At 35.7% G+C, this 18,464-nt stretch overlaps 1 protein-coding gene across 1 annotated transcript; it reads left to right on the top strand.

Moving 5' to 3' along the window:
* Positions 1-13,115: 13,115 nt before the first annotated feature.
* On the top strand, positions 13,116-17,848 carry mmp9 (matrix metallopeptidase 9). Its single transcript, XM_019108324.2, has 13 exons — positions 13,116-13,367; positions 13,494-13,732; positions 13,830-13,978; positions 14,064-14,192; positions 14,923-15,096; positions 15,238-15,411; positions 15,489-15,662; positions 15,742-15,897; positions 16,044-16,248; positions 16,348-16,481; positions 16,568-16,718; positions 16,829-16,932; positions 17,043-17,848. Exons 1-13 carry the CDS (start codon positions 13,233-13,235, stop codon positions 17,141-17,143), a joined length of 2,025 nt encoding a protein of 674 aa, XP_018963869.1. The 5' UTR covers positions 13,116-13,232; the 3' UTR covers positions 17,144-17,848.
* Positions 17,849-18,464: the final 616 nt, after the last annotated feature.

Raw genomic sequence — 18,464 nt, forward strand, 5'->3', positions numbered from 1 at the left:
TAGCTCAACAGGTTTCACCTTGAAAAGACACACCTCTTGTCAACAGGTCTAGCATGTAAACTGAAAGCCCCACATTAAAATGAAAGATCTGGATGTATTTCTGTGGTGTTAGAGACCAAAGAGTCTATTGGGAACAGCTGTTTTTAGAGCATTGCAGCATAAACAGCGGCCTTGAGAGACAGGAAACATGAAGAGCTGTGAACATGGTTCATTAAAAAAAAACAAAGATCCCTCTGCTCTTAGTGCACCTGCTCTCCAAACCTGAGCTTTAATCAGTGTAGTTCATCATGGATGTGTGTTTTGTGGTTAAAGAATATTTAATCCGCAATCACTTTCTATTGTGTGTTAATTGCCCTCATTTATTTAAGCATCACACATGTGCTCACAAAATTAGGTATTGTTAAGATGACAGTGAGCGAGAGTTGTTTAAGTGTTCAATGGAAATAGACAGAATTCCTTAATGGCAGATTATTTTTGCCATGACTCATTTTCTTCTTTCTGCACAGAATACATATGCGATGGTAATGATATGGTTAATAAATAAGGAAGGATTCTGAATAAGTTAAAAGAAAGTTAAAAGCTACTCTTGTTGACTAAATCCTAGTCTTTTTTAATAGTTTAAAAATTGTATACTTAATCGGGGCTCTTGTTTTGCCCATCAGAAAGCATTACTCCCATTTGTTAAGCTTGATTTTAAAACATTTATAGTTTATTTTATAGTTTTATAGTTGCATATGAGTGAGTGGAGTGAATATGGATCAGGATGTGTGTTTTGTGGAGAATATATTGCAGTTCACATATATATTATTTCAATTTATTGAAGAATCTGCCTTTTTAGAATTTGGTGAAAATTTTGGTGTTCTATTAGATTCTGTCATTAAGCAGTTAGTTTATAATATTATGACATCATCAAAATCTAAATTAATTCTCTTTCTGTTTCCATTGCCTCTGGACATTGCAATATTTGTAGGCCTATGTGTTGATGAATTAAATATTTAATTTATTTATATGAATAAATAAGAATATATCCATCTTTTCTTTCTTTTTTTAATAATAGTATTAGATTCCACCATGAAGTAGTTAATTTTATAACATTATCACAATCTAATTATTATTATTATTATTATTTTGCACTTTTCCATTACCTCCAGCTGACATATTTAAAAAGGACAAGTCAACAAGGTCACTTGCTTTCATAATGTGTTTAATAGTGGATTAACCAAACAAATGTGTGGCCATCAGTGACAAGACCCATTACATCAGATAATGTATGGAAAGGAAGTCGTCTTGTGTTATACCTCTGAAGCTATATGCAAGAAGGGTGATATTTGAGTCTATAGATTTTTTAAAAAATAGCCAAACACACTAACTTACATATGTAACATGATTCTAAGATGATATAGTCATGGCTTTTCAAGGGCAGGGTCGTTAGTCATGACGAATATACGTTTCACATTCAGCTCTTCATAAAATACAGATTAGAATGAACAGTTGACCTGATCCTCAAAGGAATGTTTTTTCAAATGTTTTTTTTTTTTTTTTTCAAATTGTTATTATATTTAATGTGAATCACTGAAGCAGGGTGACTTGTCGAAATATGTAAGGTTGAAGCAAAATGATTGGATATTTGTAGCCTCTGGGCATTGTAATGAGAGATTATTCATGATTTCATTTCATGTCATAATGTCAACATAGCTATCATGCAGGGATTTTTAAGTGCTTTAAGATAATACAGCATTGCTTCAGCATTGCTTATAACCTATTCAATTTTTAGTCTTTATTTACCTGTACTCCCATGTGCAGTGCTTACTGTTCTCATCACCAGAACAGACAGAAGCTTTTCAGTTTATCTTCCCTGTGTTTTTCTAATTAAGGTCTGCAGTCTAATCTTAAACGGCCTTCAGTAGGGCATAAGAGAAACAGCACTAACACACATGAGTGCCAGCAATTTTTTTTTTTCACTCTTATCTATCTCGGTTAGGTCAGCAGGCATGAATGAGGTAAAAGCATTTCTAGTTGAAGCTCCAATAATTTATTCGGGCTTGAGCTTGAATAAACATTACTACATAAGAGCCGATTCAATGATGCTGAAAACTAAATGTTCCGCACATGAACTTTTGGCTGCTTTTAAAGCTTGGGAAAGATAAATATCTATCCTCTTGGATTTGAGTAAGCCCTAAAAGTTTATTGACCAACACAACATGAACAAAAATATTCCTTGTAGTAGATATTTTCATGTGGGAGATCTTTTTTAAGCATAGTGTTTTTAAGGTATTTCAGCTTCGGGAATTCACCAGGTTTTGCCCTGAATATCTGGATAAAAAGCACTCTGAGTTTTAGACTCTCTTTAATATGGATAAATGTTGGCTTACAGTTTTTCAAGATAACATCTGACAAAAAAGAGGCCCCGTTGGCCCTTATGTCTCTAAGATTGTCAAACAAGCACCATGTAAAATTATGAGCTTACAGAAATGTTATGGGCCAGGTTGTCAACAGAGCAGATCAATAGTACAGTGCAATATTTATGGAGCAGACATCAGGCTTAAAAGGCCCGAGCAGACAGAAACAGTGGAGCAGAGAGACCAGCAATCAAGCCGATCTATAAATTGCTATGAGGTATCAAGTATAAAAGGAGAAAATTAAAATATTTTTTATAATTAAATTGATTAGGCAAATGCAAGGACACACATCAAAGTAAAAAAAAAAAAAAAAAAAAAAAAACGATCTAGCACACTTCTTTGAACCATTTTACCAAAAGGAAATCTCCATAAACATTAATTTGACACGAAGGAATGATAACAAGCAATAAATAAACACAGAAGAGTTTCTGCTATCAGTGTAGCACACATAGAGGGCAGTGAGGTCACAGCTGTTGGTTTAATGAAGCACTTCCTCTGGGAAGTACAGCACCTCAGCATCCGTTGGCACCCTCACACTCTCACTCTCTCTCACACACACACACACACACACACACACACACACACACACACACACACACACACACACACACACACACACACACACACACACACATGCATACATAAACATGTATTTTAATGTAGGAATCCTATTGTATTTAGAAGAAAGCATTCATGTGTTATGCATTTCAAAACCATTCTGACTGGCTGTGTGTCTCTATCATGTCAGATGTGTGAGCTATAAGTAATTTGACATCTGAAAGATGTTTTCCTTTGTATTTCTAGAAACAGATGCCAGAGATTAACGGATTATTTGACTTGGTAGACTGTACAAATTTGCTTTTCGAAAACACGCAAGTTGGGTTTTTTTTTTTTTTTTTTTGATAGTTTACTTTAAAAAGAGATTGTTACAATAAATGTCAATATTGTTGCCTTGTTCATATAGACATTTAGTCAAATGAGGAAAATAGAAGCAATCAAAATCAACAAAGAGCAATGATATGCAAGTGCTATAACAAGTCTCAGTTAGCTTAATGCACTACACGTAGCAAGGTTTTTTAAATCATATAATAAATAAAAAAGAAAACCAAAAAATACAATAGGAAAAGAATAGAGCAAACTAGTGTTAGTTTTTTTGCTTTTGTTAATTGTATAATAAATTAAAAAAAAAATTGATAGAATACAAAAAGTTTAGAGAAGCTAGTGTTAGTTTATTTTTCTTTCTTTTTTTAAAGAAAACAAGCTGTTAGTAAATAAATAGAGTGCAAGTCTAAAAGGGGCATTTTTTAAGAATAGAATTAGAATAGAGAGTACTAGAGTTAGAGTGTCAAATAAAGATGGAAGATATGTGTTTTTAGCCGATTCTTGAAGATGGCTAAGGACTCAGCTGGTCGGATTGAGTTGGGCAGGTCATTCCACCAGGAGGCAACATTTCATTTAAAAGTCTGTGAAAGTGGTTTTGTGCCTCTTTTGGATGGCACAATAAAGCAATGTTCACTTGCAGAACGCAAGCTTCTAGAAGGCACATAAGTCTGAAGTAATGAATTTAGGTAAAGGGGCGCAGAGCTGGTGGTGGTTTTGTAGGCAAACATTAATGCTTTGAGTTTTATGTGAGCAGTTACTGGTAGCCAGTGCAAATTGATAAACATAGGTGTGACGTGCGTTTTTTTCGGCTCATTAAAATTAATCTTGCAGCCGCGTTATGGATTAATTGTAAAGGTTTGATAGAACTGGCTGAAAGACCTGCCAAGAAAGCATTACAATAGTCCAGCCTACAAGAGCTTGAACAAGAAGTTGTGAAGCATGTTCTGAAAGAAAGGGCCTTATCTTCTTGATCTGCAGGACCAGACAGTTTTAGCAATGTGGTCTCAGAAAGTCAACTGATCCTCAATCATAACTCCAAGGTTTCTGGCTGTTTTTGAAGGAGTTTTGGTTGATGAGCCTAAGTGGATGGTGAAATTGTGATGAAATGATGGGTTTGATGGAACTACAAGCAGTTCTGTCCTGGCAAGGTTGAGATGAAGGTGATGGCCCTTCATCCAACAAGAAATGTCTGTTAGACAAACTGAGATGCGAGCAGCTATCGTAGGATACATATGTATACATACACACACACACAAAGGTTTGTGTGTTAATGATTTGTCCACAAATTTATACAGAGATACACAGTGCCCTCTACAGGTATATTCATGCATACCTGTTATAAAAAAATAAATAATAATTACTCAAATAAACGAATAAATAAAATTTAATTGGCCAATTAATGCAAACAGACCTTTAGACAGTGTAATTTAGTAGCTGGTAACCACCTTTGCATCCTGACACACCTGAGGTGTAAACAGCCTATTTTAGTGGTCAAATTTAATGTGTTTTAATTAATTCAGGAGTGCTTTGACAAAATACGGCATCATCACTTCAATTATGACTGATTGCTTCATTATTTCTTAACCCAAAATGTGCCACTGTTCCTTTTTATTTGTTTTTAGAGTTTTATATTGAAACTGATTTGTTTAGATTATGATTTGTTTCATAAAGTTAGGGCCTGAAAATGATAATTAAATTTTCTACAATGTTAATGTCACCCTCAGTGGATTACATGGTTCTGGAGTTTTTTTTAAGATGATTATCACTTACAGGAAAGGGTACTCCTGCATATTTGCCTGCCAGGATGTGGGAGGTTTATTACTGTATAATGTGTTGCATGTGGAAAACCAGGAATTTACCAGGATTGTTATGGCTATTAAATCCTGCTGTCACACAACACTTAATAGTTGTCTAATACTGAAACACATTATGAAATATGGGCCTTTATTATTTATTTATTTATTTATTTATTTATTTTTTGCTGGCAAAAAAGAATATTTATTTATTTGGTCAATAAAACATACCCGAAAAACAATTTCATCTTACTCTAAAATTAATAGTCATTATTATGATTTATTAAAATAATTAAAATTATTATTATTATAAATTGATGTAATTATTAAATGATTATCAATATTATTTATTACAAAATATGTTTGTATGTTGATTCATTTTATATAACTCTCCCTATTTGCATTTAAAAAGCACAATGCAGTTTTCTGTGTAAATGGAATAGCTATATAAAATACAGAAAAACAAACCTGTTTTGGCTTATAACTGTACCTATGGTTATTTATAGTTCTTTATTCCTTCTTTATAGCCACTTCCTGCTTCTCTCCTGCCACACTGTGTTGTGTTTGTGTTATGTCAGCACACAAATGTGTTTTTGTTGGTGTACATCCTGCAGATTGAGTGTTACAAATTAGTGGTTCAGAAAATATGTTCACCTTAGGGTGACCACTTATCTAACCTCACATAAACACACAGAATCTACCTCACTTTGTCTTGTCAGGGCCTGTATTGTGTAGGTTGTGCTAGCAGCTGCTCCTGACTCAAGCCAGGGGAAAATCCCTCAACCTGCTCCACCAAGACGAACTGTTGTTTTAAACATGAAGTTGAAACTTGGTGGAGATGACGATGATGATGGTGCTGTTGTTTGTAGATACTGCGGGAGTTTTGTTGCTACTAAACAGGTCAAAAAGACTCTGAAAGTTGTGGAAGTTTGGCTTCCTGAAACCTCAGAAAATCAGTTTTTATGTTATAAATATCACCTCTCTCAGAAGACATTTCTGACTACTGTGCCTCGCAGACGTTGTTTACAGAGAAAAAATAAACACATTTAAACTGTTTGAAGGCGTAGTCCTGTGTATTCCAACATGTTAAATAAGCTCTAATTATATGGGTTAATCAAGCCTTGTGGTCCATCCCTCTCACTGCGGTAGTGTGTGATCAACCACAGCTTTACAACTGCTTTTCTTTGCCAACTTAAAGAATCTTTTCCACTCAAACTGTACTTCTTTCACTCCATAAAACTGACTGCCATTGAAAAAAATCCATCCTTTTTTAGGTTTAGCCCCATCCCACTTTGTTTCTTTTCTTCTCATTTGAATGTGACTTACAGTAATTGCCGTTTAAACTGATTTTCTGAAGTCTGTCTATGCATTGCAAACAGTTCTCTCTCTTTTACTTTGAGTGTGGTTTTACTGGAAATGGAAATGTTAAACCACTGCTTGCTACAGGTCTTGCTGAGTTCAGCTTGTGGCTGCTTTGTAGTGACAGTAAATTCTCGCTATTGTGCAAAGTTTACAAAGTTTATCGGTTAATGCTGAGCAAAAAACATCTGCTGTCTCCTGTTTTTGTGCACACCACTTTATTTTATATCCACATGTGTTCCTGTGAACTTTGGCCTCAATTATATTACTGTTCTTTTATCTAATGATTTTGCTGACAGACACTAATTTGTTTTTATTATTTACAACAAATGTTGAATATGCTGTTTAGACTGATAATTAATACTTATTTCACAGTTCAGTCGGGAAACAACAGTCCAACAACAACAGTCATCAGTCTGAGAAGTGAATACCTAATGATTCTGTATCTCAATGCTTTAAATGAATCATTGCAGTGAGGCCTGTGCTATGAAAAGTTTTGCAGAAGTTCTCTCTAGCCAGACGAGAGAGTCATCATGAGATTTATCAACACCAGCACTTTGACTCACGGATCCCATGGATCACAGACTTTACATTTTTTATGTTTATTTTTCTTTTCATCCTAGTTTCACATGACAAACTACACCCCAAATAAAAAATATTAAAATTAAATTTAATCTAAATAGTAAAATATGAAATTACTACAACCATTCACTATGTATTTTTATCTATGATGTCAAAGCTGAATTTTCAGCAACCATTGCTCAAGTCATCAGTTTCTTATGGTGATCATTTAGGAAAAAATCTAATATGCTGATTTGGCACACAGTTATTATCAATTATTATTATTATATAAAAATATTTATTATTGCAGATTAGTGCTAGAGAGAGTGTGTAAGCAGCACAACATTACATATGATGATAAAGGACCCTCTGCAGGGTATATCTAGTATAGGTAGGGATTGAAGTGAAAGTAGGCTGATTTGTCAGGATGACTGTTCTCTCGAGGAAGAATTGTAGTTGACATGTGATGTGTTAGAGTCAATGTCAATACATCTCATTCTGAAACTGCAAGGGACTATGATGGATGGTGACTGTTCCAGTTTCCTAAGTTTGGAGAAGCTGAGAAATCTTCAGGATACTTCATGCTCAACATAAGGGAGTAGATGTTATCATGTTGTTCCATATTTAGCCTTGGTTATTGTTGACTTAAGCTTTCTATAAAGTGCCAGTGTTGGTATCTGACTGGTATGGTGGCTCATATCCTACCCCCTCTGTATTAAAAAAAAAAAAATCCCCACTTACCTCCTATAATGTCATCACATACTGTATGTAGCCACAGGAAATGATTCAACCTCTTATGCAACCACCTAGTCCGCATCTGCTGTGCTAGTAGCAAAGCATAAAACAAGTGTCTTTGATGATAAAAGCCTAAAAAATGCTACTTTTTGCTTATTACTGGTAGAGTAGCTTTATCTGACATTGTTTTTTTTTTCCTGCAGCCAGAAAAGTATGTCAACACAGCAGCAGATGATGTGTCTAAAATGATTCAGTTGATTCCCAGAGGCCATGTTCCCACAGTAACACAGTACGGTTGTTAATACTGTATTGCTGTATACAGTTATGTTTACACAGTTTGGTTTTTGCATGAGTGCTCAAATGCTCTACTTGGGTGCTAAAATGCTGTTTAATTAAGATTTCACTAATGAGCTTGTGTTATTGGACTATTGTAGTGTCAGTTGTGATAAGACCTTTCAGTGTTATGGACATCGTCATCGCTTGCCAATCACAAACCTCATTGTTTTTGTGCCAACAAAAATAAAACATTGTTTATATTATGAATTAAATATTTAGACATTTTAAATGTATACATTTTCCTCCTTTAATGTAACTTATATTAAGTTAATTACTTTTTTCAAATGACTTGCTTAACTAGTGTAACTACTTAAAATTGTGATTATTTTATAGCCTGGCAAGCTATGGTTTTAAAGTTGCGATGCAATGGAAGTAATGACAGATTTTTTCTTCCATATTGTGACCTACATCTGAGTATAATCAATTATCAAAAAAAAAGTAAGTTCTATGCAAGGGTTGTTGATTGGATTTTGAATTGTGGTTAAAAACAGGGGCAGATAAATGTGAGCTTGCTTTAAATTTGGTTTAAGTGAACTAAATTGTTGGAGAAGTCCTTAGCCAGGAGTAATATTCACAGGAAAAATCATTTTTCTGGTGTACCAGTTCACTCCAGTGGGAGTACAATGACACTTCAGACCATTTCTCAAGAATTAAGTAATAGAAATCCTGTCGTGTACGTGATTTGGTCTGCTGGACGATGCATTCCCATTCAGTAAGCTGAATGATATAAGCATCTTTTTATAGAATACATAGCTGGGGTGCAGCCCTCCATTTTACTAGTGGTCATTGGTGATAAACACGATACAGAATTACACTCAGTGATTTATGAACAGTGTATTCGATTGTTTAGCCATTTCGTAACACATTCCATGGGCCAAACATATCATAAAATATTATTAGAGCATTGTTTCCTAAAAAGCAGCCTGCTGGAGCGGGACAAAGCCAAGTGTGAGGGCTCAGTGTCTGTGTAGGCTTTGGCTGGAGGACCAGGGCAGGGCAGACTATGTAGCTGTGGTTGTTTTATTGCTAGCAATCTCTGCCTGCAACATTTAAAACATAATTACTTTCATGCTTCACCCTGAGAGTTTAAGAAAAGGCGGACTTGCCGTGGACACTCCTTGCCTCGTCCAACATCGACTCTATGGGTGAACAGTAGCGTACTGTTTTCACACAGGATGTTTTCAGACTGACGTCACACACACATCCTCATCGTTGTAATGCAAAAACTTGTGACTGTCTGCTGTGGTTTCCTCTCTTAACATATGGTGTGAGAATGGTTTTCTCAAATTAAGGGTAATTTTACTGTTGCCAAACAAGGCAGGTTGATATATTTTGTTTCCAGCAGAAGATGCTGGGGTTGTGTGCTAGGCGTTGTTTTTTTAATGTAAAATAGCAAAAACACTGCGGCATTCTGTGCAACCCTGGAGCCGTTTTTCATTGCTCACTTGACGCCGTACTTAAACAGATACAGATGTTTCCGCATAAGCAATCTTGATGAAATCTGGCAATGTGACCGATGGAAATAATAGCGCCTGTATGATTGTGCATAAATGATTGTAAATAGATGTCCTGTAAATTAACCCATCTTATAAATAGTTATAGCTACAGGACTTGATTACCATAAAAATTGACAGTGTGTCTGCAAGTCACAATATAGAAATACTATACGAAGTGAGAAATCCTTTGACAAGATCTTTTTATAATACCAACAGTGCAAAAACCAAATGTGACCACATCAGCAAATTTTGTTATGATTTTGGTTGCTTCCTAAATGTAGCCTGTCTGCATGTGTGTTGTTGTTATGCTAATTTAAATTGAAATTATTTTCTTGTTTCCAAGTTTGACATCCCTCCTTGTAGCAGGAAAGTTTGTCCTCAAAAAGGTTTCAAATGAACAACAGAGCTCTCCACATCAAATGCCAGCCGTATGTCTCAAAAGCATAAACACCAATATATTTCCCTTGTTTTGTCTTTAAATTTAAAGAGTCACTCCCTTGTTGTTCACTTGAGAAAACTGTGCACAATTTATGCATTAAACAAGTCGTCATGTTGTGGTGGGATGAAGGAAGACACAGACCAAAACTGACTTGCAGTGCACACATCCCCGGAGGGAGTTTATTGAACATAAAACAATTTAAGTTGGGAAGTACTGTGCTCTGGGATTGTGAAGTGCTGAAGGTGCAGAGTAGGTCTGTGGCTTTCCAGTGTCGGAAGAGCTGTGCTGATCGGTCAATCCTCACTTGAATCGGAAGGAGCCGAGACAATGAGAACACACTCTATTAGCATTTCCTACCGTGGAGAACTATCTCACCCTTTCCTTCTCTTGCTCTGCTTATATTCTCCCTTCTTAACGAAGCACAGGTGGGGCTGATTAGCATCTGCTTCTGGCTGCTGATTAAATAACGAGAAGTAATTACAGGCTGACGCTGAAGCACACTCCTGAAGCTCGTCAAATTGTGGACTTACTGTACCTCAGCATGATCAAAACATTTTTTTAGAAAATATTGTTCTATTATTTCTATTTGGATTATATATATACAGTATGTATAGATATATAGATATTATTATGAAAATATGATGCAGGACTAAGCTTCTATTTGAATTTAAATGATCTGATAAAGATCTCATACAGCATATATATAGATATGTGGAAATACATGAGAAGAATTGTCTTAGGAATTGCAAATCTTGAACACATTTCCTAATAATTTCTTACTCACCATTACTCACCAAACACACACACACAGGTTAAAAAGTGACCTCATTATATTGTAATTTTAATTATTCTTTTACAAATCAAATTTTTCCAATACAACTCCACCCACAGGATACAGACATTACAGTGGACCATAAAAACTATTTCTGATAAAATGGTCTCAGTATGTTTGATATTTTGCCATACAGGTCATGCTTTCTATATCAGTTCACTCTAAATTCAGGTAAACCAGAAAAATAGTAGGCCTGCATATACATACAGATTACAGTTCCAAACCACTTTTCAGTTGTTTATGAAAACATTCTGGGGGTAAAACATGCAAGCGACGAAACCTCAACTGGGATCCACTTGTCCTGAAATGTTTTATGTCATGTCACAAACAACTCAAACATGTGTCCCTTGCCCTTGGCGTCCACTAAATATGAAAATGACCAAAGAAACAATATCAGTAAACAACATATGAATCCTCAGAATTTGACATGGGGCTCATTTATGCATGTGAAATCACTGGCACTAAAATGAGAATGGATGGCAGATGTAAAAAGCTTTTATATTTGAATTCTGAATGCTGCTATTTCCTGGTTTCTCATGTTGTAATTATGGGCAATTAAGCATCTGCATTGTTATGTTGTTGAAAGTGAATAATGCTTGTATGTAATCAAGTTTGTATTTCAATCCTGATGAAATAATTAAAAAGGATATTGCATTTGCGTCAGAAGTGTCTCAATACAATCCGGGTTTATGCAGTATTTTCCCATCACTGTGTCAGAATCAATTATTAAATGTTCAGATTTGTCCCACTTTGGCTTTACAGCCTTAGATTGTTCTGTTTAAAAACCATATCACTTTTATCTACCTCATCTGTATTACTAATTTAATTCATGTCCTCAAAAGAGCAAACATACAGGCAGTCACCACCCTCACTGTAGCTGCTGATTCATTATCAAGTGTACATTGAGAGAGGAAATGAATTTTAATGTCCAAAATAGAGACTTGCAAGATACTTTTGGTAACATGTGAGGCGAGAAGTCTTTCCTGTTTAAGTTTGTGTCACAGTTTATTAATGTACTGATGCATTTGTTGATGTGTATGACTAAAAAAGGCAATGATATCAAATATTTCGTCAGTGTTTTACATTATGTGAGGTGTGTGTAACAGAATTTCCCCAAAATGGATACAGACACACATCAGTGATCGAAACTAGGAAATTAGCATATGATTGCACCACTTAAAAACACTCTTACATCCGCATTTGCAATTAGGTGACTTTTTCTGAACTAAACAGCTGATGGCTTCTGCATTTTTTGCTGAAACCAGGGTAATTTAAAGCCATTTATGGATTAGGATTTCCTTTGCCTCTGGGCACAAAAATACTCTGAACCTGCATGTCAACACAGCGCACATGAATACACTTGCACAACATTGTAAGTTAATAGAGCTGTGTTGGCAAGACACCTGTATGTATTCGTCACTCAGCTTTATCAATGCTGCTGAAAAATATAAGGAGATTGTGCAATGAGGCTGCTTACCTGGCACTCTTTCAGTTTATGGGTTTCCCAGTGTTTTCAAATACAGAAAGACTTTATGCCCATTCATTGTTCTTGCAGGAAATGATCCAAAAACAACGTTCTCTGGTGCTCATTACCTCCATTACCTTCCTCAACTGTGAACAAAAGAAAAATTCATTCATATTTTTGTACATTTACACTCATATAGCCAATTGCTAAAATGCATAATATATATTTGTTTGTTTGTTTTCCATAAATACATTAACACTCATAAAGCAATTTGCTAAAATTATATACTTTTTATTTATTTATCCTTATTTTCCACAAATACATTTATACTTTTATAGATCATTGCTAAAAATATATACTATTTATTTATTTATATTTCTTGTTCTTAAGTACTTTTATGCTCATACAACTAATTGCTGAAAAAAATCCAGTTGCTTAAATATGTACTATTTATTTATTTTATTTTTTTAACCATAAATACAGTCATATTCATATAGCCAATTTCTTTAAATTATTAAATATATTTATTTCAAAAAATGTTTTAATTAAAACTTATGTTTATATTTATGAGTCACGATTTATTTTAAGAAAATTTATTAAAGACAAGACAGTCTTAATTTGTTATTTTTTGTGTCCACAAGCTTAATCTGAGGTTGCTGGAAAGCCCCTTCTTTTTTGAATGGATGACAAAAAAAAATCACTCCTTCTCAGTGGGCAAGTGTTAGTAAGTGGGAGTGCTGAAATGATCTGCTGGTGGTGGGTGGGTGCTCAGTGACTAAGCCTTGGGGATCACATAAATACTGCCTTCAGGGCACCAGAGAAGACAGACAGTGCAGGAGAAGAGGAAACAACCACATCGCTTGTACTTCATCTCCTTCAATCACTGCTCTTATCGTTTCAAATTTTACTTAGATTTGTGACTTGAAGCGCTAATCATGAGACTTGGAGTCTTGGCGTTTCTGGTTCTGGGAACCTGTTCTTTAAGAGCCTGGTGTGTGCCGCTCAAATCCGTGTATGTGACATTTCCTGGAGATGTGATCAAGAACATGACAGACAAACAGCTGGCAGATGTGAGTATATCAAGTTTTAGTTCATGGTTTCTCTGGATATTCATTCATCTGCTTTTCAAATAGTTCAATGCAATTAATTTTACTATTTTATATGAATTCCTCTTTTATCTAAATATTTAACTCCAGGAGTACCTGCAGCGTTATGGCTACATAGATGTCCTCCAGAAGAGTGGACTGCAGGCAGTCGTGTCCACTTCTAAAGCACTGAAGCAGCTCCAGAAGCAGCTCGGGCTGGAGGAGACCGGCTCTCTTGACCAGCCCACAATTGACGCCATGAAGCAGCCTCGCTGTGGGGTCCCAGACATCCGCAACTATCAGACTTTCACAGGAAACCTGAAGTGGGATAACAAGGACGTTACATACAGGTGGGATATTATCTACACCATCTGTACCTTGAATACAGCACATCTCATAGATTTGTAATGAACACACTGTAATCCATTGCATTGTTTTGATAAATAGGATTTTGAACTACTCACCCGACATGGAAGCCTCTTTGACCGATGACGCCTTTGCCAGAGCTTTCAAAGTCTGGAGTGATGTTACCCCTCTGACATTCAGGCGCCTCTATGACGGCACTGCTGACATCATGATCTCCTTTGGCAAAGCTGGTGCGTGGAGTTTTTGTAATAGATTAAAGTATTACGATTTAACACCGTTTGAATGAGTTTAATTGAGCTGCTGTTTTTGTTTCAGATCACGGCGATCCCTACCCCTTTGATGGGAAAGATGGGCTGCTGGCTCATGCCTACCCTCCAGGTGAGGGAATCCAGGGAGATGCCCATTTTGATGATGATGAATACTGGACCCTTGGCTCTGGACCAGGTGAGAGTGATTCTTGATTTATATTTCAATACACCCCATTTTCACTGCATGTATTTAATATATAAGTACTTTAAACACCATGTAGCATCATACACTGTAACAGCTGCATGGGATGCACAGTATAACAATAGCTCCCTCTACAGTTTTGAGTGTATAGCGACAGTTGGAGTCTGCCAAACTGATAATATATTAATCTGGGGTAATATTTGAAATGTTAGCTTTGAGTTCAATCCAACATCAATAAAAAAGCCATTTCATTAATTTTGTATAGTATTTTTCCCATGTAGTATAAATGAGTACTTATATATTAAAATCTATAGCTCTGTTTTTAAACTGGGGTCCTGTGGTAATATTTTAAATGTTAGCTTTGGGTTCCAAAAAATATAAATTAAAAAATCCAATAACTTTTTTTAAAAAATTTTTTTGAAACGTACTGTCTTTATAATATCACTTTGTCTTAATATATTTCATATAAACTGGATTTTCAAATTTGTAGCTCTGTTTTTTAAACCAGGGTCTGGATGATATTTTAAATGTTTGCTTTAGGTTTCATTCAATAAAAAGTACAATTTGGAAACATACTGTCTTTATAATATCCCATTTAATATTTTTAATAAATAATGTAATGAGTCCTCACATACAGTATTAAAAATGTCAGGTCAGCATGTTTACTCATGTATACCCTGTCTTAAAATTTGTGGAGAAGACAATGACATTGTGTTTCTTTCAGTGATTAAAACCAGCTATGGTAATGCAGAGGGTGCAACGTGTCACTTCCCCTTCCTGTTTGAGGGACAATCCTACTCCACCTGTACCACGGAGGGGCGCACAGATGGTCTCCCCTGGTGCGCAACCACCGCAGACTACGACAAGGACAAGATATTTGGCTTCTGTCCCAGTGAGCGTAAGTGTTCCAGTCATGATTTTATGAGGCTTTAATTCCAAAACAGACATTTAAACTGACTCCTTTGGCCCTAATATGTGGAATTAATATCACAAGATTTCAACAACCATGGCTAACATTCGTTTCTCGGTTTTCCCACAGTTCTCTCCACATTTGGTGGGAACAGCAACGAAGCACCATGTGTTTTCCCCTTCGTGTTTCAGGGGGAAAAATATGACTCTTGCACCACAGATGGACGAACTGATGGGTATCGCTGGTGTGCCACTACAGCTAACTATGACACTGATAAGCAGTATGGATTCTGTCCTAACAGAGGTAAGCAGTACTTTCAGACTGAACCCTGAAACTTTAATGAAGTAAGATATTTTATAATAAAATATTTCCCCTCACAGATACAGCTGTGATTGGTGGAAATTCAGAAGGTGAGCCATGCCAGTTTCCTTTCACCTTCCTTGGAACCCAATACTCTTCTTGCACCAGTGAAGGCCGTAGTGATGGAAAACTCTGGTGTGCAACTACCAGCAACTATGACACAGATAAAAAATGGGGATTTTGCCCTGATGGAGGTAAGTGATAATCATCTCTTTCAGACACTATAACAAATCAGAAAGTGATACATTGGCTAACATGTCTTTTCTCTCACAGGATACAGTCTGTTTCTGGTGGCTGCTCATGAGTTTGGACATGCACTTGGTTTGGACCACTCCAACATCAAAGACGCACTGATGTATCCCATGTACAAATACATAGAGGATTTCTCTCTGCATGAGGATGATATTAAGGGCATTCAGTATCTCTATGGTATTTATCCAATTAAACAATCCATCATTTATTGATTTCTAGGATTACATTGTCTTATTCAAAATTTAAGATTTTTGATGTTGAAACCCAATAGTCTTTTACAATTCTGGTCTTAATAGCTATATTATTTCATTATTTCTTTTCAGGACCTAAAACTGGCCCTGATCCCACTCCTCCAGAACCACAGTTCACCACTTCCTCTCCGATTTTGCCAACTAAATCCACCCCGAGTGAGAAAACAACCACCGTTTCTACCACAGTACATGTCGACCCTTCAAAGGATGCTTGCCAAATCAAGGAATTTGATGCCATCACTGAAATCCAGGAAGAGCTTCATTTCTTCAAGGATGGGTATGAGTTATAACTCTACATATGTAGTGTTATGAACTTATAAACACAACTTCATTATGCCTTATTTTCAATTACATGTTTCTAAATTCTCTCTCAAAGGTACTACTGGAAGATCTCAAACAAAAGAGAACGCAAAGGTCCTTTCTTGATATCTGAGAAGTGGCCTGCCCTGCCAGCCGTCATTAACACTGCCTTTGAGGACCAGCTCACGAAAAAGATCTACTTCTTTGCAGGTACTTTGAGATATTTCGCCATTATTGCCGAACACGTTGAAGCTGATATATTACAGCGCTTTTTCAACTGTATCTCATGCACACAGAAAAACAGTTCTGGGTTTATACTGGAAATGAGGTGTTTGGACCACGTAAAATCGAGAAGCTCGGCCTGCCAAGCAACTTGGACAGAGTGGATGGAGCTGTGCAGAGAAAATATGGCAAGGTGCTCCTGTTTAACGGGGAGACCTTCTGGAGGTATGAGAAAAATGCTTCAGGACTTTAATGTGCAATAGCCGATCAGAAAATGTAAACCTCTTTCATTGTAGTTTTTCCACAATATTCTTATGTCTTATTTATTGTCACAGACTTGATGTGAAGGCTCAGCTGATAGACAGTGGATACCCAAAATTCTTTGACTCTTATTTTGGTGGAGTGCCCACTGATTCACATGATGTATTCCTCTACAAGGGTAATTAAAAATTAATAGTCTAAAAAAAGTTAATAAAGTCTGATGAACTACTCTGATTTATCTGATCAAGCAAATGACATTTGTTTCTGCTATTTTTCAATATTTTTCAGGTTTCCTTTACTTCTGCCGGGAGAATTTCTACTGGAGAATGAATGCCAGAAGGCAGGTTGACCGAGTCGGTTATGTGAAGTACGACCTCCTAAAATGCTAAGATGTGCAGTCGCTGTGCACAGTGACAACATCCGACATCCTAACCTGATGACAGAGCCCTTTTCAATAGGGAAACCATTTCTCTTCAGTGTAAAATGTAGTGAGGAAGACACAGACAGAATGTAGTAAATTTAAAGTCTCTGTTATGGGGACTTTGACTTTAACTGTTATAGGAAAAGAACTGTTTTAACACTGAAATTATCTTAGGCACATGAAACGGGATGTTAGGCATATTTGTCTGTTAGCTTTAAAGTGGTCTTATAATTTATTTCAGCTTACTATATAACTGCTTCGTCCACGATGAGTTTCTTAACAGCACATTAAGAGAAACTATAATCTTGTTCTATCAAACTACAATGAGGCACTGCCAGACTAATTTTTAGGAATTAACTTTGTTTGTAAATGTATGAGTGGAGTCACCTCAGGAACATTGTAGCCTAAATGCATTTGTTGTCAACAAAGCATCCATTCTCTGTGTATTGACCCCACTCACATGTTTTTCTAAGCAAAGGTTTATTTTTAGCCTTAGAGCTAATATTGAGATGTTATTTAGCCCAGATTTGGCATATTGTGAAATCATTTGCCTGGCGTAAATGATAATATTATTATTATTAATTTAATTTTCCACATTCCACTTATTTATATTTTTATTTGTTTGTTGCATTGTTTATGACTGCTCAATAAATTTGTAAACAAGACCATTCAATCCTTGTGCGACTGCTCTATCACTACATCTAGACGAAGAATCATATTTGAAAATGCAGCAAAATATCGAATTTCACAAAGTTAGAACGTTATAGTTCTTTAATATTCAAAATATAATTACTGCAGAAAATTTTAAACTGTTGCCACACTAGTGTTTTTAGCAGCTGATCAATATCGAAAGATAGTCTCATATTTGTATGCAGTGGAAATTAATGTAAATATTTACACACACGCATGCCCGTTTTATATAAAAAGTTATTATTTTAAATATAGTCACTCATAAATACAAGCATAAATACAAGCAGAAGGTATTATAATGATTTAAAGTGTCACGACTGCTTATGAGGAATGTAATAAACACATGCAATTTCAGGGGAACTTATGATATTTAAATATCTGTTGATCTTAAAATGATAGGAATACTGACACAAAGAGCAATCTGATTGATATTCAACCCCGAAACAACACACAGAACTAACTAATTTTGCTTTAAGATTGATTGCAACATACAATCATTGCTGTTATTAGTGTTCATCGTCTGTTTGATTGATCATTAACTGATTTTTAGTGTACATTTCTGCCAGCACTGATAAGCTAATACTAAATATATTGTAGAA

Source organism: Cyprinus carpio, chromosome B8, assembly GCF_018340385.1.
Source record: "Cyprinus carpio isolate SPL01 chromosome B8, ASM1834038v1, whole genome shotgun sequence".
Lineage (NCBI taxonomy): Eukaryota > Metazoa > Chordata > Actinopteri > Cypriniformes > Cyprinidae > Cyprinus > Cyprinus carpio.

Bases quoted from the DNA above. Each gene is read 5' to 3' on its own strand.
- mmp9 (XM_019108324.2), top strand. From the start codon at position 13,233: ATGAGACTTGGAGTCTTGGCGTTTCTGGTTCTGGGAACCTGTTCTTTA. The intron at 16,482-16,567 runs GTACTTTGAGAT...TCATGCACACAG, and splicing joins AAAGATCTACTTCTTTGCAG to AAAAACAGTTCTGGGTTTAT. The intron at 16,719-16,828 runs GTATGAGAAAAA...TTATTGTCACAG, and splicing joins AACGGGGAGACCTTCTGGAG to ACTTGATGTGAAGGCTCAGC.